General features: G+C 61.8%; 1 protein-coding gene and 1 long non-coding RNA gene across 4 annotated transcripts; one reads left to right on the forward strand and one right to left on the reverse strand.

Annotated features, from left to right (window-relative positions):
• Positions 1-1,545: 1,545 nt before the first annotated feature.
• SEMA3F (semaphorin 3F) lies at positions 1,546-24,553 on the reverse strand. 3 transcript variants are annotated; one of them, XM_071439820.1, is made up of 19 exons: positions 24,375-24,553; positions 21,022-21,183; positions 11,842-12,002; positions 11,626-11,688; positions 11,081-11,200; positions 9,317-9,397; positions 7,218-7,311; positions 6,778-6,897; positions 5,616-5,755; positions 5,412-5,526; positions 5,156-5,225; positions 4,904-5,048; positions 4,566-4,788; positions 3,661-3,749; positions 3,284-3,325; positions 2,972-3,129; positions 2,829-2,896; positions 2,171-2,304; positions 1,546-2,049 (listed from the first exon to the last, which is right to left on the reverse strand). In XM_071439820.1, exons 2-19 carry the CDS (start codon positions 21,131-21,133, stop codon positions 1,636-1,638), a joined length of 2,349 nt encoding a protein of 782 aa, XP_071295921.1. In that variant the 5' UTR covers positions 21,134-21,183; positions 24,375-24,553; the 3' UTR covers positions 1,546-1,635. The 3 variants fall into 3 exon arrangements, with proteins under 3 accessions (XP_071295921.1, XP_071295920.1, XP_071295922.1); XM_071439819.1 differs by lacking the exon at positions 24,375-24,553 and adding an exon at positions 24,097-24,262; XM_071439821.1 differs by lacking the exons at positions 9,317-9,397; positions 24,375-24,553 and adding an exon at positions 24,097-24,260.
• Positions 13,899-14,702, forward strand: LOC139595701 (uncharacterized). The gene is made up of 3 exons (XR_011681097.1): positions 13,899-13,930; positions 14,254-14,291; positions 14,632-14,702. It is a non-coding gene; the product is annotated as an uncharacterized lncRNA (long non-coding RNA).
• Positions 24,554-26,448: the final 1,895 nt, after the last annotated feature.

Genomic DNA, 26,448 nt, shown 5'->3' on the forward strand with positions numbered 1-26,448 from the left:
ACCCCAGCATAGCCCCAGCACCCCCAGTACTCACAGCAGAGCCTCTCAGGACTGGCCAGAGGACCACAGCACCATTGCCCCAGTACTGAACAGAGTGCCCTGCCACAGCCCAGTACTGCCCACTACAACCCCCAGCCACCCTATAGAACCATCACCACTTCCCCACCACTGCTCCCAGTACTCCCCAGTACCACCCTAATGCCTCAGTACTTCTCCTAGTCCTCCCAGTACCAACCTCCAGTGTGCCCAGTGCTACATCCAACACAGCCCAGGACCTTTCAGAACTGCCCCCAGTCCTCCTGGAACTACTCAGAGGAGCTTGGTACCACCCCTGTATCAATCAAGGTGCTCCCAGTATCATCCACTACCACCCTCAGTGCCCTCTGCTAAGTTTCTCCCCTGCTCCATGCTGCCAGTAGCAGCTCCCAGTACCATATCCTGGTGCTCCAGAACTTTCCTCAGGGCCCCCAGCACTTCCCCGTGCCCCCAGCAGTGACCCTGAGTGCTCCCAGTGCCTTCAGCAACACCCAGTGGTGGCACCAGCCCAGCCCAGTGTACCCCAACACTCAGCAGTGCCACCCAGCAGTGGCACCTCCTCACAGCCCCTGTGCTGCCCCCAGCACAGTGACCCAGAGCCCCAGGGGCAGCCCTGGCAGGGCTCAGGGGATGCCGTGGTGGGGCCAGGCCCATCCCCTACAGAGCACACCAGGCGCCCGCGTCTGTCCCAGAGCCAGCGTTTATTTGGGGGTACCCCTGGCAGCAGGGACACTGAGCCCTGGCCACCCCTGTGTTCCCATGGACAGCTATTTACAGCCCTCCACACCCACCGGGGTGCCCAAAGAGGGTGGCTGATGGGCTGGGTGCCCCAAACACCTCTGGGTGCCACTGTCACCAAGCTCCAGCAGCTGCTCAAGGTTTTACACCAGCGTGGGCCCTTCTCCTTCCCTTCTCCATCCAACGACCCTGGGGCCAAGCCCCCACTATTGCCTGGACACCTCGATCCCACCTCAAGGTCCCATCTCACCCCTGCCAAGCCCCCAGGGAGGGGACAGAGCCGTGTACCCTTGCCCCTTCTCCTCAGCTTGCTTGGTGGTCTACAGCTCCCCCACAGAAAGCACTTGCTCCTCCATAACCCTGTGGGGAAACTGAGGCACAAAACTGTGATGGTCATGCCCAGCTTGCAGTGGGCAGCCCTTGTCTGGCACTGCCTCACACCCTGCCCTCCCCAGGGCATCTTCCCCTCCCACACAAGGACATCCATCCCCCAGCATGGTGTCCCAGCTGTGTGGGAGAGGGGCTGTGATGACCCACGGCCCCTGCACAACAGGATCTGGGGGTCCTTGGCAGGGGGGAAGACAGCGATGGTGGCTGCAGCCACCTCAGGGGTCCCTGCTCCTCCCCAGGGGTCCCTGCTCCTCCCTGGAGCGGGGAGGTGGGGGCAGCACCACTCCAGTGCCTAAGTACAGCCTACAAATAAATACCACCTCTCGTGGGAGGGGGGAGCGCGTGTGGCTGCGTGTGTGTGCGTGCGTGGATGTATATATATATATATATATATATTTATTTATAGATATTTTTAATATTAAAAGGGGGGAAAAATAGACCACTGTGCTAGCAAAGTCCCTGATGATGGTTTCATGTATGCCCATAGGTCTCTGGCTGGTGATTCCGGCGGTTCCGAGGCTTCTTCTGCTCCTGCTGCTCCTTGGCTTTGAGGCCAGCCAGCGGCTGCGGGGGGCTGGCGGCCGTGTGCCTCCAGTAGCCCTGGCAGTACTGGTCCAGGAGTCCCATTTCGGGCTGGCTGAGGAGCTGCAGCAGGTCCTGGTAGCGGGGAGTGGGGGCACCCGGCAGGCCGGGGACCGGGGTCTCTGCCTGGACCAGCACGGTGTGCACGGCGCGGCTGCTGAGGACGCGGAGCTGCACCCTGGTCACCGTGTGCTTGAAGTTGTTCTCGGTGGCGGTGCAGGAGTAGAGGCCGCTGTCGCTGAGCTGCAGGGCGCGCAGCAGCAGGCCCTGCTCCGTGCGCAGCACCCGGCCCTCCACGCGCACCTGGGGCACAGGGGGCACGGCTCAGCGCTGGCACCCAGCACCCCACACAGCTGGGGGCACAGGGGGCACGGCTCAGCGCTGGCACCCAGCACCCCGTGCCCCCAGCGCTGCCCTGCCCTACCTCCTTCCGCCGGTCGCTGTTGTCCTTCTGCAGCAGCCACTTGATGCTGGCCTGGGGCGAGCGGGGCTGGCACTCCAGGAAGGCTGTGCTGCCCTCCACCCCGTACTGCACGGCCTCCACCGTGTTCTTGTTAGCTGCAGGGGGGCCATGGGCAGCCAGGTCACCCCCACCCTACTGCACTTCTGCCCTGCCCCCTCTGTCTCCAAGGGTGGGTGTCCGTCCATCCATCCATCCATCCATCCATCCATCCATCCATCCATCCATGTATGTTCAATCTCCTCCCCAACATATCCATCCATCCATCCATCCATCTATCCATCCATCCATCCATCCATCCATCCCCAGTGTATCCATCTATCCATCCATGTTCAACCTACTTCCCAATGTATCCATCCATCCATCCCGTTCACCCATCCATGAACCAACCCATTCATCTGTGCTTATTCTCATTACCAATGTATCCACTCATCAATGTTCATCTTCCTCCCTACAACTACCCACTCATCCACCACTCACCCATTCATCCCTGTATCTTCCCCTACATCCACCCACAAAACCATCCCCCCACCAAGGAACCTGTGTGTCCCCAGCTCACCCTGTGCCCTCAGCCTCCCCTCCCAGGTGTCCCATGCTGAAGCCTTGCCCCAGCCCCGCTCACCGTTGGAGTTGTAGCCGCGGCACTGCCGGATGGGGTTGCCATGCCGCACGTCCTGCCGCCGGCTGCGCCTGCGGGGAAGCGGGAGCTGAGAGGGGCAGCCTGTGGCTGGGGGTGCCTCCCTACCCTCCCTGCCCATGCTGTACCTCTTGGAGGAGGCGGAGTAGCGGGTGCAGGCGCTGCCATCCCAGGCACAGTAGGGGTCCCGGGCCAGGCAGCAGTCAGCACAGGCTTCCCCGTACACGTCACAGCGGTGCAGCGCCAGGTGCGTCACGCCTACGGCCGAGGACACATACAGCTGTTGCTGTTGGGAACAAGGAGGACAGGCTGAGATCCTACCTCATCCCCACTACATTAGGGCCCCTGCAAACACCTTGCTCAGGTGCTGTGGTGACGCCGGGCAATGCCACCCTGGGACCAGGATGGGATCTGCCCACCCAGCCTCTGCTATGACTTACCCTCTTGGAGGAGATGGTCATCGTCTTGATGGGGGCTGGCACCTGGATGAGAGCAGGAATGAAGAATGGAGGGATGACTGCTTGGACTGATGCTGAGCCCTGGAGTGGGCACCCCAGACCCCCCCACAGGCAGCTGAGGCAGGCAGAGCAGGCAGGGGGAGATGTGAGCGGGCAGCAAGCAGGAGGACTAAAGCCTGGAGTCCCTCCAGAGCTGGCCAAGAGGTAGTTAGTATCCCAAGGGACTGGCTAGTGTCCCAAGGGGCTGGCTGCTGTCCCAGGGAGTGACTGGTAACTCAAGGGGCTGGATGGTGTCCCAAGGGGTTGGTTGGCTGGGTCAAGAACACTCAGCAGAGGGTGGAGGACATGCCAGCCCTTACCTTGAACACTTCAATCTCCTCCAGCATGAGCTCCTCTGTCTCCATGTCATCCCGGGGGAGCACAATGACCTTCTGCACGGTGCCCCGATCTGCAAGACACCATAGTGCCCAGGTGCTCAGTGCTACCCTGGGCACCCATGCCCTCCCTGTCTGTGAAGGGTGTCCCTGCTGGGCCTGTGGAAAGGAAGGATCCCCCAGGCCCATCCCCATCTCTCTCCTGCTGTGGCAGCTAGCTATGTCTGGGGTGGAGTGTGCCAGCTCAGGTAACCAGCTGTGTCTAGAGAGTGCCACCAGAGTGCCAGAGAGTGCCCAGTGCAGCATGCAGACATGCACCAGGGCACGAGAAGGACCAGGATGGATCATGGGTACTCTGGGATGCAGGGGAAGCACTGGCCTGGATGGCAGTGGCCCTAGGATGGGCATTGAGGTCTGGGAAGGACAGGGCTGTATGTCAGTGCCTCTGGGATGGGCAACTGGGCAGGAAAGGCGCAAGCCTGGATGATGACAGGCTTAACATGGGCAATAGGAATGGGTGGGTGCTAAAGTCAGGAAAGGATAAGGCTGGATGATGAGGCCTCTGGAACAGGCACCAGGAAGGGGGGAGGACCAGGCTGCACGGCAGAATCCCGAGGATGGGAAGATCATGCTGGATCACCGGCTTCAGGGAGAGGAGCTGGGCTAAGGGAAGGACCAGGCAGGACAGTAGGGTCTGTGGGATGGCATCGGGCCAGGGAAAGACCAGTCTGGAGCCTGGAGGAGGGGCAGGGCTCTCAGGGGGGCATTCTCAGCCCCGTACCCCGCCCTAGCGATGGAGGGCACCGTGCTCTGGCCAGCCCTGGCGGTGCCCGTGCCCTCCGGGGCCGCGGCGGAGCATGCTGCGTTCCCGCGGTGCGCGGCGTGGGTACCTGTGCCCAGGAAAAGCACCTCATAGCGCCCGTCTGCCGCGTCCACCTGGTCCACGGCCACGGTGGTGAAGCGGTAGTTGACGTTGGTGCGCAGCACCAGCGGCCGGCGGTGCGTGGGGTACACGGCGTGGAACATCAGCGGGTGCGCGCGCATGAAGTTGATCACCTCGTCGGGGTAGTCCTTGGTCGACTTCATGGATGGGGTGAAGGTCCCCCCAGGGCACTGTGGCACAAACATCACCGGGGCTTGGTGAGTTGGTGCCCGAGCACAGGTCAGAGGGTGCTGGCTGCCTGGCAGGCACTGGCTCACCTGTCTGTGGTCCCTGGGCGGTACTTACGGTGCCTGGGCGGGGGTAGGGCATCTTTCCTGTGTAGGGCATCCACTGGTAGTTGGGTCCCTCCTTGTGGGCGAAGGGCCCATTGAAGACCATGCGGATGTCAGCCATTGAGTAGACACACACAGCAGAGCCTTTGAAGACCGACCTGGGGGCAAGGACCTGCTGCCACCCTTTGTCATGGCATTGACAGGACAGCCACCCAGCTGAGACCCCCCTCCTCTCCTGCACTGGGCCAGGAGAGTCAGCACTCACCCCGAAGCAGAGAACACAGCGTAGATAACAGGGTTCTTGGTGTCTTGGGTCTGCTGGATGAAGACATCCTCTTGGGACAGAAAGATGGAGGCGTCACCATAGGGAAGGTAGGCAGGGACACCAGGGTACAGGCAGAGCAGTTACCCATGGAAGAGCAAGAGGCAGGGGGCAGCAGGGGTGTTCCCAGCTCTGCCCAGGGTGCCCCCCAAGCCTGCAGGGGTAGAGAAGGCTCCCATCCCTTTCCTGGCACACTCACGGAGCTCGTCGAAGTGCGTTTCAATTCCATCGGGTCCCGGCACAGAGCAGACCAGCCGGGCCTTCAGGAAGGTGCTCCACTTGTTCACAAGGCAGCAGTGGCCCCCGTCGTCATTCTGCAACAGTGAGGCCCCTGTGCTGAGCCCTGCCTCTCCCCCTGCCCACCTCCTGGCCTGCTTCCCTGCCTCTCCTCTGCTACACCTACCAGACAGATGCGCCCGATGCGGGAATAGACCCCAGGACTCAGCGGGGCATCAGCCGACTTCTCTCGGAAGAAGAAGTAGAGCTTGTCATCATTCCTCTCGCTGCTGTCAGGGATGAGCTGGGCACGGACAAAGGCTGGGTCTGGAATGGCACAGCACAGCATGGCACCATCAGCCCAGTGGCACCCCTGCTCCATGCCATAGCACGATGCTGAGCCCCCCTCTGCTGAAGCATCACCTCACTCCTGGAAAAGCAGTCACAAAGTGAGAGCTACATCTCTGAGTGTCTCTTGTGATCTCTAACGCACCAGGAGAGGCTTGAAGCATCTATGGGGCCCCTGGAGCATTCCTGAGGTCCACAGGCTGAAGAGATACATCAGCTCTATGAGCGAGGTGGTGGGAACCAGTCTTCTCCAGGAAGGAACCACACAGCATGGAAGCTTCTCAGGAAGCTTCTCCCTGCCATCCATCAGCCCGTGCCCAGCCTGTGCTGACAGCTCCCCCTCTTCAGGTTACCACCCCGCTGGCTCCCCAGCCTGGCAGGATCATCCCATCTGCTCTGCTGTGTTTACTCAGCTGCTGCCCCGCAGGCAGGGGTGCTCCGAGGGGGCAGAATGAACGTTTGGGGTCACTGACTGCAGGCGACACGGGTGACATCTCAGCGCTGCACAAACCCATGCACTGACACTGACAGGGCCAGCCCCATCTCTCACCAGTCTGCTCCCTCCACCCAGCAAAGCTCCAGGCATGTCTGTCACTGCCCCACACAGCTATCCCTGCTCTTGTGCCTTCCCGCCCATCCATCCATCCATCCATCCATCCATCCATCCATCCATCATCAACCCACCCATCCATGATCAATTCATCCATCCATCCACCAATCCATCTATCCATCATCAGTCCACCCATCCATGTACAATTCATTTATCATCCATCTATCCATCATCAATTCATCTATCCATCATCAATCCACCAACCCACCCATGATCAATCCATCCATCCATCCATCCATCCATCCATCCATCCATCCATCCATCACCCACCCGCCCATGCTGGCTGCCTGTCTGTTCTGGAGAAGGAGTCAGTCCCACATGACAGGTCTCATCTCTAGGCCTGGAGCCCTGAGGTCCCCAGGGCACCTGGGCCAGTGTCACCTGCACTCACCGTTGAGCCAGCGGGAGTTGTACTGGTCTGTCCTCATGGCTGTCTGCTTGCCCATGGTGCGGAAGATGGCCGCATCCGTGCCCATGAAGTCGATGTACACACCAGCATAAAGCTCTTCATCTGCAGAGGGCAGAGGTCAGCCAGGAATCCCCACCTCATCCCATCCACCCACCTTCTTCAATTGCCAGCCCCAGACCTGGCCAGTAGCTGCCAGGCAACCAAGAGCCACTGCCTGTGGCCATCCCAGAGAGTTCTGGAGGTTGGCACTGGTCTGTAACCACGATCCCCTCCTCTGCTGGGCCAGGTGCCTGGCCAGCTGAGGCAGGCAGGGGTGGCGGAGCAGGAACCCTGCTCCTGGTGGGAGCAGCTGTTCCATCCCGCCTGCATATTCCCTCTGCCCAGAGCAGGAAGCACTGGCTCCAGGGAGCCACAGGACTCACTTATTAGTGCAGAGACAGTGTCTACTTTGGGGTCGTAGGAACATTTCCCCTTGCCCGACTCCAGCTTGTCTGGCTCCAGGTAGAAGATATAATCCTGGAGAAGGAAACAAATAGAGCAGCTGGTTAGACTTTCACCCCTCCACTCATGTGACAGCTCCCAGAGCCCCCCAGGAGAGGCAGCCTCCTCCAGGACGGTGCACAGCAGCGAGGACAGATGTGGAAGGTGTCTGTAGGTCTCCCGAGAAGCTGAAGCTCCTGTGAGCGACTCCTCCAAGGTGCTGGGTTCTTCTCCATGCCCTTCACCACTTGGAGACTTGGCTGAGCCATCAGGCTGAAGTGGGGCATCCATCCCCCAGGTCTGGAAAAACATCCCTTGCCTCTTCACTCCAGCTGGCTGTGCTGCTGCTGCACATTGCCACTTGCCCAGCAAGGTCACAGATTCCAGCAGCTTCAGCAGGCAGGGTCTGGCCTGCAGCACAGCTCAGCACAGCTTGGCTGCGGGACCCACTGCACTTCTCTCGCCAGGGGCCATTTTCCAGTGCTTTTCTTCACGTGGTGAGATGATATGTCTGCTCCATGGGATGCCTCCCTACTGTCGCTTCTGCCTTCCCGTGGCCATCCCTGGCACCATCACACATTCCCAGCCAGGAGTGAGACCCACGCTGCCTCTGGAGGCACATCCAAAACCCTCTGCCAGGGCTGGCTGGGGGCACACAGGGACAGGCTGGCCCAGCCAGGTCACTCCTCACCCTGGCAGACGGACCACCTTCAGCTGAGACAAAGCAGGAGCACAGAGCACCCATGGGGAGCCTGGGCAGGGACCTTAAGCAACCAAATTGGGCAGATGCCCACTGGCCCTGTGCCCTGGCTTTGGCACATGGGTGATAGACATGGTGACAGCCACCCTCCACTGAGAGGCCAGCAGGGTCCTGGTGGAGCCCAGGCTCTGGGAAGAACAAGAGAGGATGGGGAGCTGGGATCCCACCGTGGGCATCTCCCACTGGAAGGTTTGCTCACACCAGCTCCTCCTGGGGCACCCAGGCCCAGAGATGGGCACAGCCACGTTTCACCATCTGCATCACTGCACTGTGCTGACTGTGCCACCATCACCATCACAAATGCCTCTGCACAACGCTGGCCCCACTCCTGAAGTGGGCAAACACCTCACATGGACAACCTCTCTCTCTCCAGCACAGCCCTGGTACTGGCTGCACCATCCCACCCTCCTGGTCAGGCAACACAGGAGCCATTGTGGGGCTGGTACTGCTGATAAGCTAACACACCTTGAAATGCACCAGAGCTGCCAGGAAGCACATGCTGGCAGCCCCAGGGAGCTCCTGCTGGGACACACACCCTCTGCCCAGCAGGGGTGACCTGAGGGGGCTAAATGGCAATGGCCTTTTCCCAGCTGGCACTGGGGAAAATGGCAGCAGGGGCTGCCCAGTCTGGGAGATGCTCACTGCCAAGCATCACCCTTTGCCCCCAGCCACCTGAGGAGCTGGGGGAGCCCCAGGCTGCACCAGGGTGCCCATGTCCCCCATGCTCCCCAGCCCATGCACTGACCCATGTTAGTCCGGAGGGGAGAGGCTGGGGGTGACACTGTCAGGGTGGGCTGCACACTGGGTGCTCCCAGGAGCTGGGATGCTGTCACCTCCCTGAGTGCCCTTGACTGCCAGGCTGACCTAAGCCCCTCTTGGGGCAAGGTGAAGCAGCTCTTAGTAATGTTTCTGTAGGCCCTACCCAAACACCTTCTGCACATGACTTGGGCATCCTCCCCTGAATCATTCCAAGCCCCGTGGCTCTGCCGACACACGGTCCCACTTCCAAGGGACACAGCAAGCCTGGAGTAGGCGAAGCCAGAGGTGGGTGGAGAGCCACCATCCCTGACAGTGTCCCCCACGGGGGCATCCTACATGGGCTGGGAGGAAGGAGTTAGTGAGAGAAGGAGAGCCGCCGCCAGGCCGGGGCCGGGAGATGCTGTGCTGGGAGGGAAGGGGGTGGCGCCCGGCCATGCCCAGGGTCAAAGCATGCCAGTGGGAGGAGGAGCCCGCGGCTCTGGCGTGCCCCTGTGCCAGGCGGGCTCCCAGACCCGTTCCCACCTTGCTCTGTGCTGGTCTCGGGCTGAGGGGGCTGTCGGTGGAGCTGCTTTCCCGGCCTCCCGGCTGGCTCGGCGGGAACCCCTGGGGAAAAGGAGCAGGGCAGAGAGTTAGCACCAGCAGGGGAAGGACCCCCAGGGCAGGGGTGAGCAGGGGACCCCAAGAGATGGGGTGATGGATGCCCATTGAGCAGCAGCACTGCTGTCCCCCTGGGCTCCTTCATGCTCCAGGCTGGGCTGGCCTCCAGCAGGAGCTTCTCCAGGATGGATCCTGCTCTCTCCCAGAGAACTGGGGTGCCCTTAGCATGGGGTAGGAGAGAGTGGAGAGATGGTTGCCCACAGCCAGCTAGGCTGGGCTCACACCTGGGGGCTCATAAATGGCACCTGCCACCTTGTTCCTCCTGTGTTGATGAGCAATGCCTCAGCATCAAAGCTATCAGCCTCATGGGGTCACTGAACACTTCCACACTGCCACTGACTCTGCTGGCCAACACTGACTCTGCTGTCCTCAACTGCACTGGCACCCTAGGTCCTCCTCATATGCTGCCACTCCCCAGTTCAGTCCCAATCCAATCCCAATTTGGGATGTCTGAGCAGCATCCCCCTTTCTCAGAGCCCATGCAAGGTTTGGGAGCTCTGAGGCAGATGCCTGTCTTTCACATCCAGCGCCGTGATCCTCCATCAGTTTGGGCTGCTGACTCCCTCTCCAGCCTCAAGAGAAGACACAGCCTGGGACCTGTCACTCCGGCGCAGAGGGGACAGACACCTCACAGGGCATGGGACCCCTGGGATTCTTGTGCTGCTACTTGCAGAGATCAGCTCCCTCCCAAGGCTGTCCTGAAAATGCTCCTCTGTCTGCACACCTCCTGCCTGGTGGCATGCAGCTCTGATGCCACCCTCTCACTGCACATTGTGGTCCTTGGTGCTGGGTGACATCCATCCGGGGATGTTCCTGACATGGCCACACGAGCTGGCACAATCCCTGCACGGTTCTCCCTGTGCAGCACTGGTGCTGGCATCCTTGGAATCTATGGTGAGGGGCTCAGGAGCCTGGCAGCCTTTCAAGTGGGAAGCTGGGTTGACATGTCCCTCGTCCCAGTGGAGATCCAGCAGTGGCTGCAGCCAGCAGGGTGGGAGGGCACGTTGTGCGGAGGCTGCCATCAGAGTACAGCCAAGTTCCAGCATTAAGAGAAGTCCTTGGTCTGTGGAGATGGCTTGGCCCCTCTCAGCAGCGCAACACTGTTAGCCATGGTCACACCCAGACTGCCCTCGCCCACAACCTTCACCTCCCCCAGCAGCCAGCAGAGCTGAGCCAAGCACCCACCCCACTGCAGTCCCCTGGTGGCTGTGCCAGCACCCCCGTGCCACACAGCAGCTCAGCACCCCCGTGCCACACAGCAGCCCAGCACCCCTGTGCCAGCCAGCAGCTCAGCACCCCCGTGCCAGCCAGCAGCTCAGCACCCCCGTGCCAGCCAGCAGCTCAGCACCCTGGTGCCACACAGCAGCTCAGAACCCTGGTGCCACACAGCAGCCCAGCACCCCTGTGCCACACAGCAGCTCAGCACCCCTGTGCCACACAGCAGCTCAGCACCCTGGTGCCACACAGCAGCTCAGCACCCTGGTGCCACACAGCAGCCCAGCACCCCTGTGCCACACAGCAGCTCAGCACCCCCGTGCCACACAGCAGCTCAGCACCCCCGTGCCAGACCCCAGCTCAGCACCCCTGTGCCAGACTCCAGCTCAGCAGCCCATCCCTCCCACCCCTCACCTGGGCTTTGCGCCCGCGGTTGACGAAGGCACAGATGGGGTTGTAGGCGCCGGTGCCGCACACGTAGAGGTGTGTCCGGTTCCAGGGCTGGATCAGGCGGATGAAGTTGCCGCACTCCCCCTGGGAAGCAGAGGAGGACACATCAATTCAAGCACAGGGGCTGTAGATTGCTGTGGGGCTGTGTTGGTGTGGGCATGGGATGGAACAGGTCATTGGATGGCACGTGGCACGGGACAGCATGGATCAGAGGCTGGCATGGACCACAAGGTGGCAAGCCAGAGGGCTCAGCCCTGGCTGGTAGGAGGAAGCAGCACGGGGAGTTTGGCCTCGACTTGCCCAGAAAGCTCTCCAGGACCTGCCTGGCTGGAACAGAATGGGTGACAGGACACTGCAACACCCCAGAGTGCCACCCCATCTCGACATAGCTGTACATGCTTGGGGGGGGGGGGCTTTTCCAGAGTAGGATACAGGGACATGAATCTCACTCCAGTGCCAGGCACCAGCCCCACTCCACTACCAGAAAGGGGTTCATGGTGGTTACTCACATTGCTGTTCTTGCCTGACAGGATGCACTCCTCGATCCTCTGCTGGGACGCGGGCCAGTGGATCTGTGGAAACACCAACCCAGGGAGACCAGGACTCCCACCTGGCCCCACCAGCACCAGTTATGCCCATCGAGCTCCTGCCCTGGCACCCAAAAGGTCCCCAAAGTGCCCCATTACCCCCTTCCACCTGCTGCCCCTGCCCTGCCCTGCCCTTACGATGAGGGGCTCGCGGTTGATGTCGTGCAGGTCCAGCGACAGGACGTAGTCCTTGCTGCCCACGTACATGCGGTCGTGGTCCTCATCCTTCAGCAGGATGCGGTAGTCGCTGGAGTTGAGGAGGAAGTTGAAGAAGTGTGCTGTGCCCGTGGCCTTCAGCTCTACAGGGGAAAGGGGAAGGTGTCAGTATCCCAGGGACCCCAGTATCATCCCCGAGTCCAAGTCTGGAGGACAGCCCGTGAGAGGAGGTGCCCACTTTCCACTCCATGAACACCATGATCCTGCCACCTCTATGCGGGACAAGGGACAATGACAGAGATGCTCACAGCCAGCTGTGACAACCAAGAGTGGCCAGAAGAGAAATCATCAGAACCTGGGTTCAGGAGATCCAGCACCCCACGGCAGGGAGTGGAGAATGCCATTGAGATGGGGCAGGAGGCCAGAGCTCTCTGCCACCTCAGCCCAGAGACCACAGCTCTCAACATTTCCAGCATCATCCCCCTCCTGCACTGTGACCCCATGTTCCAGCCAAGCCTCTGGCTCCTAGGATGGGAGAGCTGGGACCCCAGGGAACCAGCTCCAGGGGAGGTGATGAGCCTCCCCCCCGCCCCGCACACCCCATCCCCCCTTGGAAAGTTATTTTTAGTCTAAGTGTGGGAGCAAGGAGTGAAAGAGGATAATGAGGGTCATGAATATTCACAAGTGCAACGAGGCAGCCAGATGGAAGGCAGAAGTGCTGCAGATGATGTGGGCCAGTGCCAAGAACCACGCAGCAGGGGCCAGGGCACGAGAAAGACAGAGCATCCTGCCCCAACAGGATACAATCTGTCCTGGAGGCCACCTCTTTGGAGATGCCGCTCTTTGGAGGTGCCACTCCCCTTGGAGGTGTCACCCCCTTTGGATACCACCCCCAAATATCAGATGCCACCTCCATGGGATGACATCTGCCCTGGATGTCACCCCTTTGGATACCACTCCAAGCCATCAGATGCCATCCCCATGGGATGTCATCTTTCCCATATGCTTCTTTTTGGAGGTGCTGCTCTCTTAGGATGCCATCAACAGCCATTGGATGCCACCTCCACGTGATGCCATCAGCCTCTGAAGCCAACCTCTTTGGAGACACCATGTTTTTAAAAGATGTCACCCTCTTTGGATGCCACAACAATCAGATGCCATCCTCAGCCATTGGATGTCACCCTCATGGGATGCCATCTGCCCCCGATGCCATACTCTTTGGCGTTGTCATCCTCTTTGGATGTCACCAACAGCCATCGGGTGCCACATCCCGGATACACTGATCCAATGAGCACCCTCAGCCTGTGGAGTGTGTCCCAGGAGGCACCAGGAGCAGCTCTGGGGACCCTTCCTGGGGAGGAGCAGAGCAGGGTCCTGCAGGTCAGCGTCAGGAAGCATCACCCTGGCTCCCAGGCAGCACCGGGCAGGGCTCCAGCAGCCAGCTTCCATTCCCAGCATGAGGCCAAGTGCCTGCAGATCCCCTGACCTCCCAGCTGCACAAGGGACTGGAAAGTCCCACAGGCGCCCCCAGGGTCCCCTCCCATCCAGGGCAGCCCCTCTGTCCCACAGCTGGCAGCTGTTGATGGTCCCCAGTGCTGCCCCAGCGCAGATCTGGACGCGCTCAGCTGCGGCAGTGAGGCCAGAGCACACACATGGAGTGGGAACTGTGGGAGCTGGCTGTGGGAACGGCATCATGGGCTGTGACAGGAACCCCTCCTGGCCTGGGGGCTCGGGGCCTGCCTGCCTGCCAGGGCTGCACGGCAGGATGAGCATGGTGGGCATGAACAAGGGCTGGAATTTGGGCTGCAGGCAGGGGAAGCATGGCAGAGGTGCAGTGGAGCAGTGCCAAGGATGGGGGGCCAGCTCACCCACCCACGGCAGGCTCCTCCTCCTGCCTGCCCCATCTGGGCTCCAGATGCTCCCTGTTGCTGGCGCTGGCTCACATGCCACCCATGGCGTCCCCAGCCTGTCCTGTGCTGGTCCCTGACTGTGCCATGGCACTCTGGGGCTGCTCCCTGCCTGTCCTCTGGCCTGAAACTGCCCCACTGGCCCATACATTGTGTGTGTACAGGTGTGTGCCCCACACTGTGTGTGTGTGTGTGTGTGTGTGTACAGGTGTGTGCCCCACACTGTGTGTGTGTGTGCAGGTGTGTGCCCACACTGTGTGTGTGTGTGTGTACAGGTGTGTACAGGTGTGTGCCCCACACTGTGTGTGTGTGTGCAGGTGTGTGCCCACACTCTGGGTGTGTACAGGTGTGCGCCCACACTCTGGGTGTGTACAGGTGTGCGCCCCACACTGTGTGTGTGTGTGTGTGCAGGTGTGTACAGGTGTGTGCCCCACACTGTGTGTGTGTGTGCAGGTGTGTGTCCCACACTCTGTGTGTGTGTGTACAGGTGTGTGCCCCACACTCTGTGTGTGTGTGTGTGTACAGGTGTGTGCCCCACACTCTGTGTGTGTGTACAGGTGTGTGCCCCACACTGTGTGTGTGTGTGCAGGTGTGTGCCCCACACTCTGTGTGTGTGTACAGGTGTGTGCCCCACACTGTGTGTGTGTGTGTGTGTGTGTACAGGTGTGTGCCCCACACTCTGTGTGTGTGTACAGGTGTGTGCCCCATACCGAGTGTGTGTGTGTACAGGTGTGTGCCCCACACTCTGTGTGTGTGTGTACAGGTGTGTGCCCCACACTGTGTGTGTATGTGCAGGTGTGTGCCCCACACCGTGTGTGTGTGTGTGTGTGCAGGTGTGTGCCCCACACTGTGTGTGTGTGTACAGGTGTGCGTGTACAGGTGTGTGCCCCACACTGTGTGTGTATGTGCAGGTGTGTGCCCCACACTCTGGGTGTGTGTATGTACAGGTGTGTGCCCCACACTCTGGGTGTGTGTATGTACAGGTGTGTGCCCCACACTCTGGGGGTGTGCTGGTGCCTCCCTCAGTGTGGTGCTGGTGTCACAGAGCTCGGGAGCCAGGGAAGGGCAGGGTGGCTCTGGCACTGAGTGACACAGGCAAAGCAGAAGAGCTCGTCCCCAGCTGCCAATGATGGAACTGCACGCCCAGGCTTCCCACACAGGACAGAGACACCTGGACCAGGCAGAGACCAGGAACCCCCATTCCAGGACAGCCCCTCATCTGTGATCCCTGCCAAGCCTGGGAATACCAGCACCAACAGCCCCGGGATCCTGGAGCACCGGGACACTGGGTGGTGGAGGGTTCCGTGTCAGTGACAGCCCTAAGTATCCCACATCCATTCGGATGGGCGTCTCCAGGGCTTGGCAGGGGACAGGGCCAGCAGCACAAAGGGCCCTGGCCCCCCACCGGCGGCTCCACTGAGTCCCCACGGCCCAGCGATCAGAGGGGCGCTCCCGAAGCAGGGCGGTGCCGGACCCGCTGCCCCGGAACGCCCTCTCCAAACACAATGGTGGGGCAGCCAAGACCCTGCCACAACCTCTGACCTCCCAAACCGCCACCGCCCTGCCTAATCCACAGTGTCCCTGTGCCCCCAGAGCTGCCCCCGCAGCCATGGCGTGTCCCTGGGGATGCAGTGGGGCAGGGGCCCCGGCCGGGCTGGAGAAGCCCGCTCCCAGCCGATGCGCCCCAACGAGCAAATTCCCTCCTGCTTCGCCATTGCCAATCCCAGCACCGGCAGAGCTTCCCCGGCTGGCCGGGAGCCTAATCCTGTTTTAATTGCCGAGCACCGGAGCCAGGAGCCGCTCGGCATCACAGCCAGGGTGGCCTCCGTGGGGACCGTTCCCTCACAGCATTCCGCGGAGCCCCCACCGAGCCCCCCGGGACTCGCCTGCCCGCGATCGCTCCGTGTCCTGGGGCGCTGAGCTGTAATTACCCCGCGCCCTCGAGTGATGCCGGCGGCCAGGAGCCCCGGGCTGGCAGCAAGGCGCGATGCTCTGCTTTGCCCGCGGCACCACCGCCCCGCTGCATGCTCTGCAAAGCCAAATTCCCCCTGCAATGCCAATTTCGGGCTGCATTCCCGGCTCCGGCAGCTGTCCACCATCGCTGGCTGTCAGCACTGGCCCCCGTCGGGCAGGGGTGAGTGGTCCCTATTCATCACCTGCTGGCACGGAGACCGGCGCTGATCTCCAAAGCAAAAGGGAGATTTTGGGGGTTCTCGATGAACCGCGCACCCGTGGGACTCCTCACCCCACCCCAGTCCCCCAAACCCTCCCGACTCCCCCGAACATCACCAGGGCACCCGCATGAAGAGTTAATGCCATTACAACCCGCGCGGGTCACCTCCCCAGGTGCACCATCACTGCATTCCCCAAAACCAATTACAGGCGCTCTCACCTAATTAGATTCTAATTATGGGCTTGTAGCGCATTCAACATAATTAGCATGTAAATTACACGGCGTGTTTATATTCAATAACCGCACTCCCACCCCCCCCCACCCCGGCTGGCGGAGCCAGCGCCTTTCGGGAGCCCTTTCTTTGCATGGGGAAGAATGAATTCACTTTAAATGCCGATGGAGAAGCCCGGCACTGATCCCAAGGGAGCCTGGCACAGCAGGGATAAATCCCATCTCCATCCTGCAGCGTTTCATCCCACAAATTTAAAAGCGTGCCCCAAATTTTGATTATGTTCCCTACTAATTTTTTTCCCTACCCAGAATTTGAGATGCAGCTTTTTGGGTATGCGTCAGAGGGGCAGGATGGGGAGCGATGCCGGGAGAGGGATAGGGGGCTGGATGTGTCCCCTCTCGTGGTTAAAGCATTTGTTGTTATTGGGGCTGATCAAAGAGCTGGGTGGGTCGTCCGATGAAAGCAGAATTGCTTATTTGTTTGAGCGTCACTCCGCTACCCCTTGATGGGTTATTTATGATGTAATTAAGCTAATTACATGTAATAAGAGAGTTTCCGTGGCCCCCAGCCAAGCTCTTTTCCCATTTAACCGATTCACAGGTGGGAGGAAACCGAAGCTGCCTTGCAGGGGCTCGGGAGACGAAATAGCTCCTGCTCCCGCTTGCTGCCTTCCAGCCCCGGCCATCTCCAGCCCCCTGGAGCATCGCCCCGTGCCGGCACCCGCGGCAGAGGACAGACAGACAGACAGGTGCTGCAGCCGCCCGGCACAGATCCCTCGGGATGAAAGCGGTGCCGGCCGGGTGCTCCCCGCAGCCATCGCAGCCCGCCCTCTTGGGCGCAAGCCAAAAAACAATTGAAAAAATAAAAAGAAAACCCACATTTTTTCAGCGGAAACCGCTGATTCATCCCCGGGCCAGCCTGCCCCAAGCGCTGGTGTGTGCCTGTGCCCCAAGGAGCAGCGCTGCGAGGGGGACCCCGTCCCCACCGAGCATCACTGAGCAGTGGAGACCAGGCTCTTGGCTGGGTCGGGGGATGCTCCAGCAGCACGAAATCCCCTTCAGGAAAGAGCCTGGCTTCAGAAGAAAATAGTTTAATCACCCCAAAAGCAAAGTGCTGAGCGGAGGTGCCCCAACCCACTGCTCTTTGGGCTCTTTTGTTTAATGTTTGGACGTGATTTCTTTCCGCAGCCCCCGAGGGGAGGGCACGGTGCCGGGTGGAAACTGCGGCTGCTCCAGGCCCTTTGCTCTGTGCCCGAGCAGCTCTGGGGTGGGGAGAACACCCCTGCCAGGACCCCGGGAAGGGCCATGCTGTTCCATAAGGAGCATTGTTAATTTGAGGGATAACTAGCTTATTAGATACAGGCTTGGGGGGGCTGAAATTGCGCAGGGTTTTTGGGGGAGGGAGGGTTTAAGGAGCTTATGGAGCTTCGCAGCCGGAGCCAGGGAGCTCAGCCCCAGCAGCAGCCGGTCCCAGCGGGTGGAGGGGCTCTGCCACAGCCCCCCACTGTCCCAGCCAGGGAAATCCTCTTAGGGGTCACAGGGTTCAGCCCCATGTCCCCGCCCCTTCGGGCACGGCAAAGGGGACTGTGGCATCCCCTGACCTTTACGGGGTCTGAGGAGCAGCATGGGGCACTCAGGCCAGGGTGGAGACCAACAGTGCCAGTGTTCCCAGCACATTCCCAGCACTGGCTGTCCCTAAGCCTTTGGCCCTGCTCACACCCCCCTGTTTATCCCATCCTGCTGTCACCAAGCAGTGCCCACAGCTGCAGCAGCTTAGGAGGGCGCCTGGGTGGCCCCCAGGACATGGTCCCCGTCCGGGCTCCTCTCCAGCCATCTGCCACCCCCTGGCCCGGATCAAGCGTGCCGGTATCTCCTGGCCACCAGCAGAGATGCCAGCGGGGTGGGAGGGGAAACTGAGGCACGAGGCAGGCAGGAGCGAGGCCACGCAGGGGGCTGGCAGTGGAGCCCAGAGGAGACTCCACGCTCAATTCATTCTTTTTAAAGTAATTTTTTTCCCCTGCAGGAACTGCCCTGCCTCTCACCCCACCCCTCCCTGCCGGGGCTGCCCCCGGCTGGAGCTCAGCCACAGCTTTTCCGAGAGGTGCCAGCAGGGCCGTTCCCTCGCTGCAGGAGCAGCTCCCGTTTGGAAGCCCCATGGAGAGCCCTGACCTCGAGGGCTTCCCGCCCTGATGCGGGGCCAGAGCCCACCCTTCCTTCCCGCACGCTTTTCCCACGCTGGACAGGGAGCAGGACACGGAGGGATGAATCACCATCATCACCATCACCTCCTGCATCCTCGTGGGGAATGGGCCAGCCTCTCTGGTGCCCGAGCCCCCGGCCCGGAGGAAGGCCCAGAGCAGAGGGGACCACAGGATGTGTACAGCAGTGTGGGGAGTGAGTGGATTGTTAGCACGGAGATGATTAAAAATATCCACCCTATTTCTGGCCAGCACTGGGCTGGGATCTGGGAAGAGCTGTTGGCAAAAGGGAGCTGTGCCGGAGCCGCTCCCAGCACTGTTCTTTCCATGCTGGTCACCTTCCTCCTGCCGACACACGGACAGGAAAGCCTTGAGAGGAGGACAGACGTAAAGAGACCACAGGGGTGACGGGATGGGGGGAGGACTGACCCTGCACCAGGGCACTGCAGATCAACTCCCACCCCTTTCCTATCACTTCAGTATTTTACAGCTGTATTTTTTTCCTGCTTTCAGACGCTGGGGCTCCGTGGAGAATGACGCAGGCCCCGGGGAGCTGCAACAAACCCCTGGCGCGCGATAACAGCGAAGGCAAACAAACCCAGAGACGCTCCCGCGGCTGGCAGCGCTCCAGGCAGCACAGCCACCCGGCCACGGCGCCGGGGGACACCCCTGGGGACATGGCTGCTCCTTCCCCAGCAGCCTGGCCACAAGGGCACCCTGATCCCCCCCTGCACTGGGATGCTTTGGCCAGAGGGATGCTGTGCTAGAGACCTGCAGCCCAACCCAGCAGCTGTGGGTGCACAAACGGCCCCTGGTCCCCTGTGGCAGCACAGCCATCCCTGGCAGCAGAGCCCAGCCCAATTCACCACAGCAATGTCCCCAGCCCAGCCCCATCACACCCCACCCCAGTGTCTGCACTGGGAGGTTTGGGGCTGGGCATTTGGGTATCATCCCTGCCTCTACAGGCAAGAGAAGGGGCTGGACCATCCACCAAGTGCCACTGTCACCCCATATCTCATGGTTCTCTGGCTTCAGGGAGGCTGTATGCAGAAGATCAACTCAGGAAGCTGCTCACCAGCACTTTGGTGTGTGGCTCCCAGCTGGCCCTCGAGGAAAACCCTGGGAGAATCCTCCACCACTGCCACCCTAGTCAGAGTAGAGGCAGGAAAGAGGTGAAGGGCACCCCTTGCCAACCCCAGTGTGCTTGGATCCAGCACACCAGTGGCATTTCTTCTCCATGTGCCAGTGCACATCAGCCCTTCTCCCACCACAAATCCTCCCTCTAGGCAGTGAGAGCAGGGGGAGCCCTGCCACACCACCTCAGGCAGGAGGGAGAAGGACTGGAGATCCTGAGCACAGCCAGGAACCATTGCTCCATCCAGCTGGGGCTGAAAAAAACCAACCCCAAACCAGCTCCTAACTTGTGGCACAGCAAGCTTAACCATGCCTATCCAGAATTAATCTCACTCCTGGAGCACACCGTGGCAGTGGGCACCAGGTCCAGCTGGGACTGCTGGAGCCTCCCCTCCCCACAGCTGTGAGGAGGAGGTGTTTTAAGCTGAGGTGGAGAAGCATCTGTACAGCAGCTAAAGTGCCCCAGCAGCCCCCAAAACCCTCCAAAAACACTGCTTGGAGAAGAAAGTGGCGCCTGCCTCTGGGGAGGAACTTGCTCACTGCTTTCCAGCCTGGACTTGTCCCCAGACTCTTCATACCAGCCATTTTTTCTGTCAAGACCAGCCTGTAACACCCATGGCTATTGCTGCTTCACTGCATTTGCTGTCAGCCCCCTGGCCCCTCCTGCCTGGCTCTGCTGTGCTCACCATCAGTTCTGCCACCACATCCCTGGGCTCACACCTTCAGTAGGTGACCAGAGGGCAAAGGCACAGTGGGACAGCAAAGGAAGGGCACAGGCAGCACAGCCCCAGCTCTCCCACAAACCCCAAGGGGAGGCAGACACGAGACTCCTCGTGTCTGTCACCTCCTGACACACATCCAAGCAGGCAAGCCCCCAGCAGGAACAATTTCCATTCCTCTCCTCAAGGTTTGCAGCCCTGGGACCTGCCTCATCAGCCTCAGCCTGCCCTGCTCAGCAACCTCAAAACAGGAGCTCAAGACAAACCCCTCTGCCAATGTGCACCCCAAAGCTGACCCAGGGGTTCCCCCACAGCTCCTAGAGTGGCTGGGTGGGCTAAGCAGCCCCGGAATGAAAGGGTTAAGCCCCTTCCCCCCACCCAGCACCCTCCCCTGCTGCCTCTCCCGGCTCCCTGCCAGCTCCCAGGCGTTAATACCAGCTGGGGGGGTCGGGGCGGCGTCAAGCTGCTGTCTGGAACCGGGGTGCTGCCGGGGGGGCTGCTGCACCTCAGCACCCAGCTCGGCCAGATGGAGGGAGCCACCCACCCACAACAGGGAGCAGACTGGGGGGACTAGGCAGGCTACCAGCCCCCCAAGACTGCACCATGTGCTGGTGCAGACTGGGAGCTCAGCCACACCTGAATATGGATCCCCGTAGAGATTTCTGAGGGTGCAGATTGCTGGTGCCCCCCAAACGAGGAGGAAGAGGAGGAGGAGGAGGAGGAGCCTGTACTGGGGTGCCTGTGGTTTCCTCCACCTTGGGGTCCCACCCTGCCCCCCAGTCCAACAACCAGACCCTTACCTTTGAAGGAGAGCTGCACCCTGGGGGTAGCGAAGCCGTGGTCTTTGGGATGGGCAGCCCGCCAGCCCAGAGTCAGCAGGGTGGCCCAGAGCAGGACTCCGACCACGGGCATGGTGGGCACGCCTGGGCGCCGACACCGAGGGCAGCCTGGGGGAGCCGAGCCTGCCAAGGAGGGCACACGTGGGAGGGAGGTCAGTTCACTGCACCCACCACCCCCCGAGGGGTACAAGCCCCACATCCCACTCTCCATCACCCGCAGCATCCTCCGGGGAGGAGTGGAGGCCAGCCTGGGAGGCTGAACCCCGCTCTGCAGACTGCACAAATGGGGGGGCCACAGCCTCACCTCCCTGGTGAGCACGCGGGGCGAGGCAAGCACAGCAAGAGCTGCTGCAGCACCCTCCTCCACCCCAGCTGGCCAGGTGAGGAGCATGCCTCCATCCCTCCTCACTCCTCCCCTCAGCTGCAGCATCCCCAGCCCCCCACTGGGCTGGCTTTCCCTGCCCCAGCACCCAAAGGGGTCCCACTGCCAGCCCTTGCCTCCCCACCTCTCCTCCCAGCCCCCAGCAAAGCCACAGCAAGCAGAGCTGGGATCAAATCTTTCCAACATGAAGGAAATCTGGACTTCATTATTCCAAGAACGTACAAAAAAAAAAAAAAAAAAAAAAAAAGGATTTTTTTTTTTTCATAAATAAAAGAGGAAGAAAAAGAAGAGGGGAAAAAAAAAAAAGCCCTGCCTGTGTGCCAGGCAGCTGGACTCCCTGGGGCTCCGGCACTGAGCAGAGTCCACCAAGCTGCCTCCAGCAAGCCACACACGCACCCCGGCACGGGGCACGGTGCCCCCCATGCACCCCACGGCCCCTCCTGGACATCCCCTGGGTCAGGCCCCTCTCCCGAGGCAGCACCCTCCTGGGGGAGTGCAGGGCACCTCAGGCAGGATTTGGGTGGTGGGAAGCCCCTGGTGTCCCCAGGGAGCTGCACGCCGGGGTGGGATGCACTGTGCCCCAGCACCCAGCTGGGCTCAGGCATGTGGGGAGCATCCAGCCAGCCCAGCCAAAGGGGGGCAGCTCTGTGGGAACAGGGGTCCCCACTGTGACACCCCAGTGAAGCTGTGCCCTCCAGGGCCCTGCCAGCTGCCTCCACAGAGCCCCGCAGGGGACAGGCACACCCAAAGAGCTGGACGGATGGCTGGGAACCCTTTGGGGCGCCCCTGAGAGAGATGCTGAGCTGCAAGGGGAGCAATCCCACACCCCACCCGGGTGGTCTGGCTGGCCTCTCCTGCAGTGCACAGCAGCCACACCGCCAGCCCCCAGCAGGGCAAGGGCAGCAGCACTGTCACCAGCAGCAGGGCAAGACCCCGAGTGCGGTGGCACCGCTGCTCCCTGGGGCTGTGTATTTTTTTTCTCCTTCTTGCCTTTGGGATGAATAAATATTTCAATTTGCTCCTCTGTCCCTGAGCACACCCAGCTCTGCTCCATTGTACTGGTATTCGGTCCCTTTTCAGGCTGCCTTCCCTCTTCTCCCACCCATTCCCAGGCTCTGCCCTTCCCATCAGCGCCAGGCCGGGACAGCCTGCACCCCCATTTCCTCCACCAGCCAAAACTCCAGTTGGTTGCAGTTAAATAACCCCCCTCCATCCAAACCTCCCCCCTCTCCCCGGCAGCTTTAGGAAATAATTCTGGCAAATCCTACTATTGCATTTGGATGGAGCGGCGTACGCGTCAGAGACAGGGAGCGAGATGGCAAACAAAGGAAAAGAGGGAGAGGAGGGGAGCGCAGCGAGCGCAGGGCGAGGAGAGGGGAAAGGGCCGGCGGTGAGTGGGGGGCACACAGACCCGGCTGGGAAAGGCAAATTCCAAGGAAGCAAAAAAGGGAAACGGGCCGCTGGAGTGCACCTTGGCCAGGAAATGTCCATTTCCAGGGTCATCTGCACCCGGGGGAAACGGAGAACTCCAGGGGAGAGCGGCCACATTCCTGCCCTCCAGCCCCCGGGCTGTCTGGGCTCGGAGGAGTTTTTTAGCAATTAAAGTTTGGCCATTGCTTGTGCTGCCGCAGGAAGATCAAAATCCCACTCGGCTTTATCCCCCCTTCCCCAGGCTGGTCAGCCCAGCGCCGCCGAGCCCAAGCAATTAGGGAAAGGTTTTCTCGTCTGGAACAGGGACTCCTTTTGGGGATCGAAGCCCCGAAGAGGGCTGAGGGGATGCCTCGGGAGAAGCCCGGGGGGACCCAGGGGTAGGGGCTGCCTGCACGCCTGCTCCCCGTGGCCTCGGGAGAGAGCAGGAAACATTTTGGGAGGGAAAAGCAGTAGAGGCAGGACAGGCAGCGGGAGGGGAGCCTGGCCCACCTCCGGCCACGGCGCGCGATGCCATCAGTGGGAAGGGGGGGAAAATAGGGGGGGAAAAAAATAACATAACATAATACAATAACGCTAAATGCCCAGTGCGGCCCCGCGCACACGGGAAATAACTTTGCACAACTTTGCGCTCTGGCACGCCTGGCCTGTCCCCAGGGAGCGCCGGCTGTCCCCTGCGCCCCCCGCCCGGGCGCCCTCCGCGCAGCCCCAGCGCGCCGGGGCGCGGGCTCCTGCCGGGGCTTGGCGTCCCACCGGGGCGGGCTCCGCCAGCCCAGCCTGCTTCGGCTGCCGGGCGTTCTCCGGCGTGTGTGTCTCCGCCGGCACCCCCTCCCCGGGCACCCGCTCGCCGCCGAGCCCTGCCGCAAGCCCCGTGCCCCGGGGGCTCCCCACCAGCCCCCGTCCCCTGCGACAGTCCCCCCGCCCCGAGCGGGACCGGAGCACGCCCGCCCGGCCGCGGCTCCCGGGAGCAGGGGGACCGGCAGGGTCCCCCCGCCTCGGTATAACCCCGCTGCGAGGCGGGGAGCGGGGGTCCCCAGCGCACCCGGCGCCGCCGCCGGCTCGGGGCTGGGGTCCCGGCACCGCACCGCCGGCAGCAGCCCGAGCCCCACCTGCCCGCTTCACCGGCAGCGCGCGGCGGGGGGGACCCACACGCGCGAGTTCCGAGCGGCGGAAAGTTTTCCCGGGGCGCCCCCCGCGCCGGGCATCCGCTCCGCCGCCGCTCTTACCTCCGCGGGGGTCCCGGGGCGGCCGGGCGCTGGGGAGGGCGCGGGGCTCAGCGCCGCGCCGGGGTCCCGCGGCCCCCCCGCCATCTCTCGGCCGCACTGCCGCCGCGGCCCCGGCCCGTGAGCGCCGGGCGGGGCGGGGCGGGCACCGGGCGGGGCCGGCCCCCACTGGGCCCCGTTCTGGGCCCGCCGCGGGGGGCGTCCCTCGCACGGCCCTCCCCCGGCCCCTCCCACCGCCCCGGGCCACAGGTTCGAGCCCCGGCGCCGCCCCCGCCGCTCACCTCCTGCTCCGGCCCTTTGTTGCGGGGTGCAGGCGGTGCCCCGCCGCGCCCTGCCCGCCCGCCGGTGCCTCGCCGCACCTCCGCAGCCCAGCAGCCTCCCGCCGGTCCCGGGAAGGAGGCGGATAAATAAGTGCCGTCCCTCCTTTGTCTGCCGCGGCGGGGGGCGGCCCGGGGCGGCGGGGTCTGCGGGGAGCCGAGCCCCGGCGAGTCGGCGGCTTTGTGAGAGCTCCGGCTCCGCTGAGAAACCAAAACCGTCTCCCAGACACGGCATCTCCAAATGCGGGGAGTGGGGCGCCGTCCCTAGCCCCACCTCGCCCATTCTACCGCCCCCACCCCGGGTACCCCCACGGGTGACCCCAGCCCTCAGCCCGGGGCAGGCCGGTCACCCCTGCCCGCTCTGGTTGCACGGCATCCCGCAGCCCTAGAGCCTGCTCAGTACCCGTGCCTGGCATCCAGGACCTGCTGGCTCCTGGGTATCCCTTCCTGGGACCGTTCCCTCCCGGGCTGGCACTGGTGATCCCTGCCCAGCACCGTCCTCCCCGCACACCCAAGGCAATGACGGGCAGGTGCTGTGCAGCTGAGCTCTGTAGCTCTGCTCTGGTCCTTCCTGCCTGAAGGGGACACCTTGGAGTCCCCCAAGTGCCAGGCGTGTGTCTCAGTTCCCCTGCTCTCTTTCTGCCAAGCTGGCGGCCTCTGTCAGGGCCTCCTCACCCAGATGTGGGTACAGCCCCCTGCAAGCATCACAGGGCTTGGCCCCATGCCCCCCAATCCCAACAGGACCTTCCCCCTTGGCCTAAGAGGATCCATGCAGAGGTTTGCAGCCTCTCCTTCTGCTTACCTGCTCCCAAATGGGGTAATGAGGCGTTAAGGATGCTGAAAAACTACAACAACGCGTGCTGGAGCAGAAGGTGCCCTGATCTAAGACCCATCATTTCCTCTGAGCCAAGGCTTCTTGGATGGGAGCAGGGCAGGGGGAGCCAAGGCATTCCAGCACAAAGACCAGGGAATGGAGAGCAGCAGCCACCTACAAGCAGACACTGCTGCTGGAAAAACTCCTCCCCTGAGCACAAACCCCTGCCCCGTCCCAGTGCCCCTCCATTCCCCTAGGTACCCCACAGGAAGAGGGGAAATTTGCAGGGCAGGGTTTCCATCCCGCCAGGGTCACCTTGTCACCCAGGCACTGCTGCTGCTTGAGGGGGAGGCAGAGAGGGCGTCTGCTCCCAGCCCCTCCGTGATCTGCCCCCTGCTGCCTCTTCTTTTCCCAGGGATGGCTCCACAGAAATAAGCTGGCGCCGTCCTTCACCCTCACACATCTGCTCTGTCTTCCTCTGAAAAATGAGGAGTTTGTCACCAGATTCTCATCACCAGCCACTCTGTGTGCGGGAGGGCAGCAGCACTGGCCTCAGTCAGCAGCACAAATAAATGGCCCGAAACACGATACGCGGGAGCTCCCTGGGATAAAAGAATTTCTAAGGAGAGGTTTTATTTTCCCCTCGGAGCCCCAGTCTCTCGTGATCTGGTCCAAACACAAAGGCTGTCCTGAATTTCCAGTCTCACTTTCTCTCCTGGCAGCTGGTGAGCTGGGTGATGCTTTGGGGCACCTTGTCCTCTGCTCCGGCACCTCACACACAGGGCTGTGGTGGTGGCAGATCACCTGGCCCCCCCAGGCACTCCAGGGCCACTGGGCTCTGGTGCAGCCTCCAGTTTCAGTTCTGGGGGTGGTGACACACATTTGGCAGTGAATTAAAGTGGGGCAGCCACAGCCAGAGGCTCTCAGCGCCCCTGCACTCCCTGCCTGATGCTGGGGGGGCTGCGGGTGCTCCCTCAAGCTGCATTGGTGTGTCGCCAGGCAGGAGAGGGACTGCCCACCCCGGGCCACCTTCCTGAGACCTGGCCCCCAGAACGGGTGTGGGTGTCCTGGAGACCCAGAAAGGAGCAGCTGGGCCCCCACCATCCCCTCTCATCCCCATGATCCACGGCTTGCTGGCACGGAAAGGGTCCTGGACCTCCCAGTGTATCATTAACCCAGAACTGAGCCATTAACTCTCCCAAGTCCCCATAGTTATAAATCAGC

Source organism: Agelaius tricolor, unplaced genomic scaffold, assembly GCF_023055355.1.
Source record: "Agelaius tricolor isolate 1412-34295 unplaced genomic scaffold, bAgeTri1.0.p SCAF_14, whole genome shotgun sequence".
NCBI lineage: Eukaryota > Metazoa > Chordata > Aves > Passeriformes > Icteridae > Agelaius > Agelaius tricolor.

What these genes read in the sequence shown, in the direction of transcription:
- SEMA3F (XM_071439820.1), bottom strand. Translation starts at nt 21,133, where the DNA reads ATGCCCGTGGTCGGAGTCCTGCTCTGGGCCACCCTGCTGACTCTGGGC. An exon ending in CGAGACCAGCACAGAGCAAG is followed by an intron (nt 7,312 to 9,316) that starts GTGGGAACGGGT and finishes TTCCTTCTCCAG; the next exon opens with GATTATATCTTCTACCTGGA. An exon ending in CCGCGGCTACAACTCCAACG is followed by an intron (nt 2,305 to 2,828) that starts GTGAGCGGGGCT and finishes GCCCCCCTGCAG; the next exon opens with CTAACAAGAACACGGTGGAG.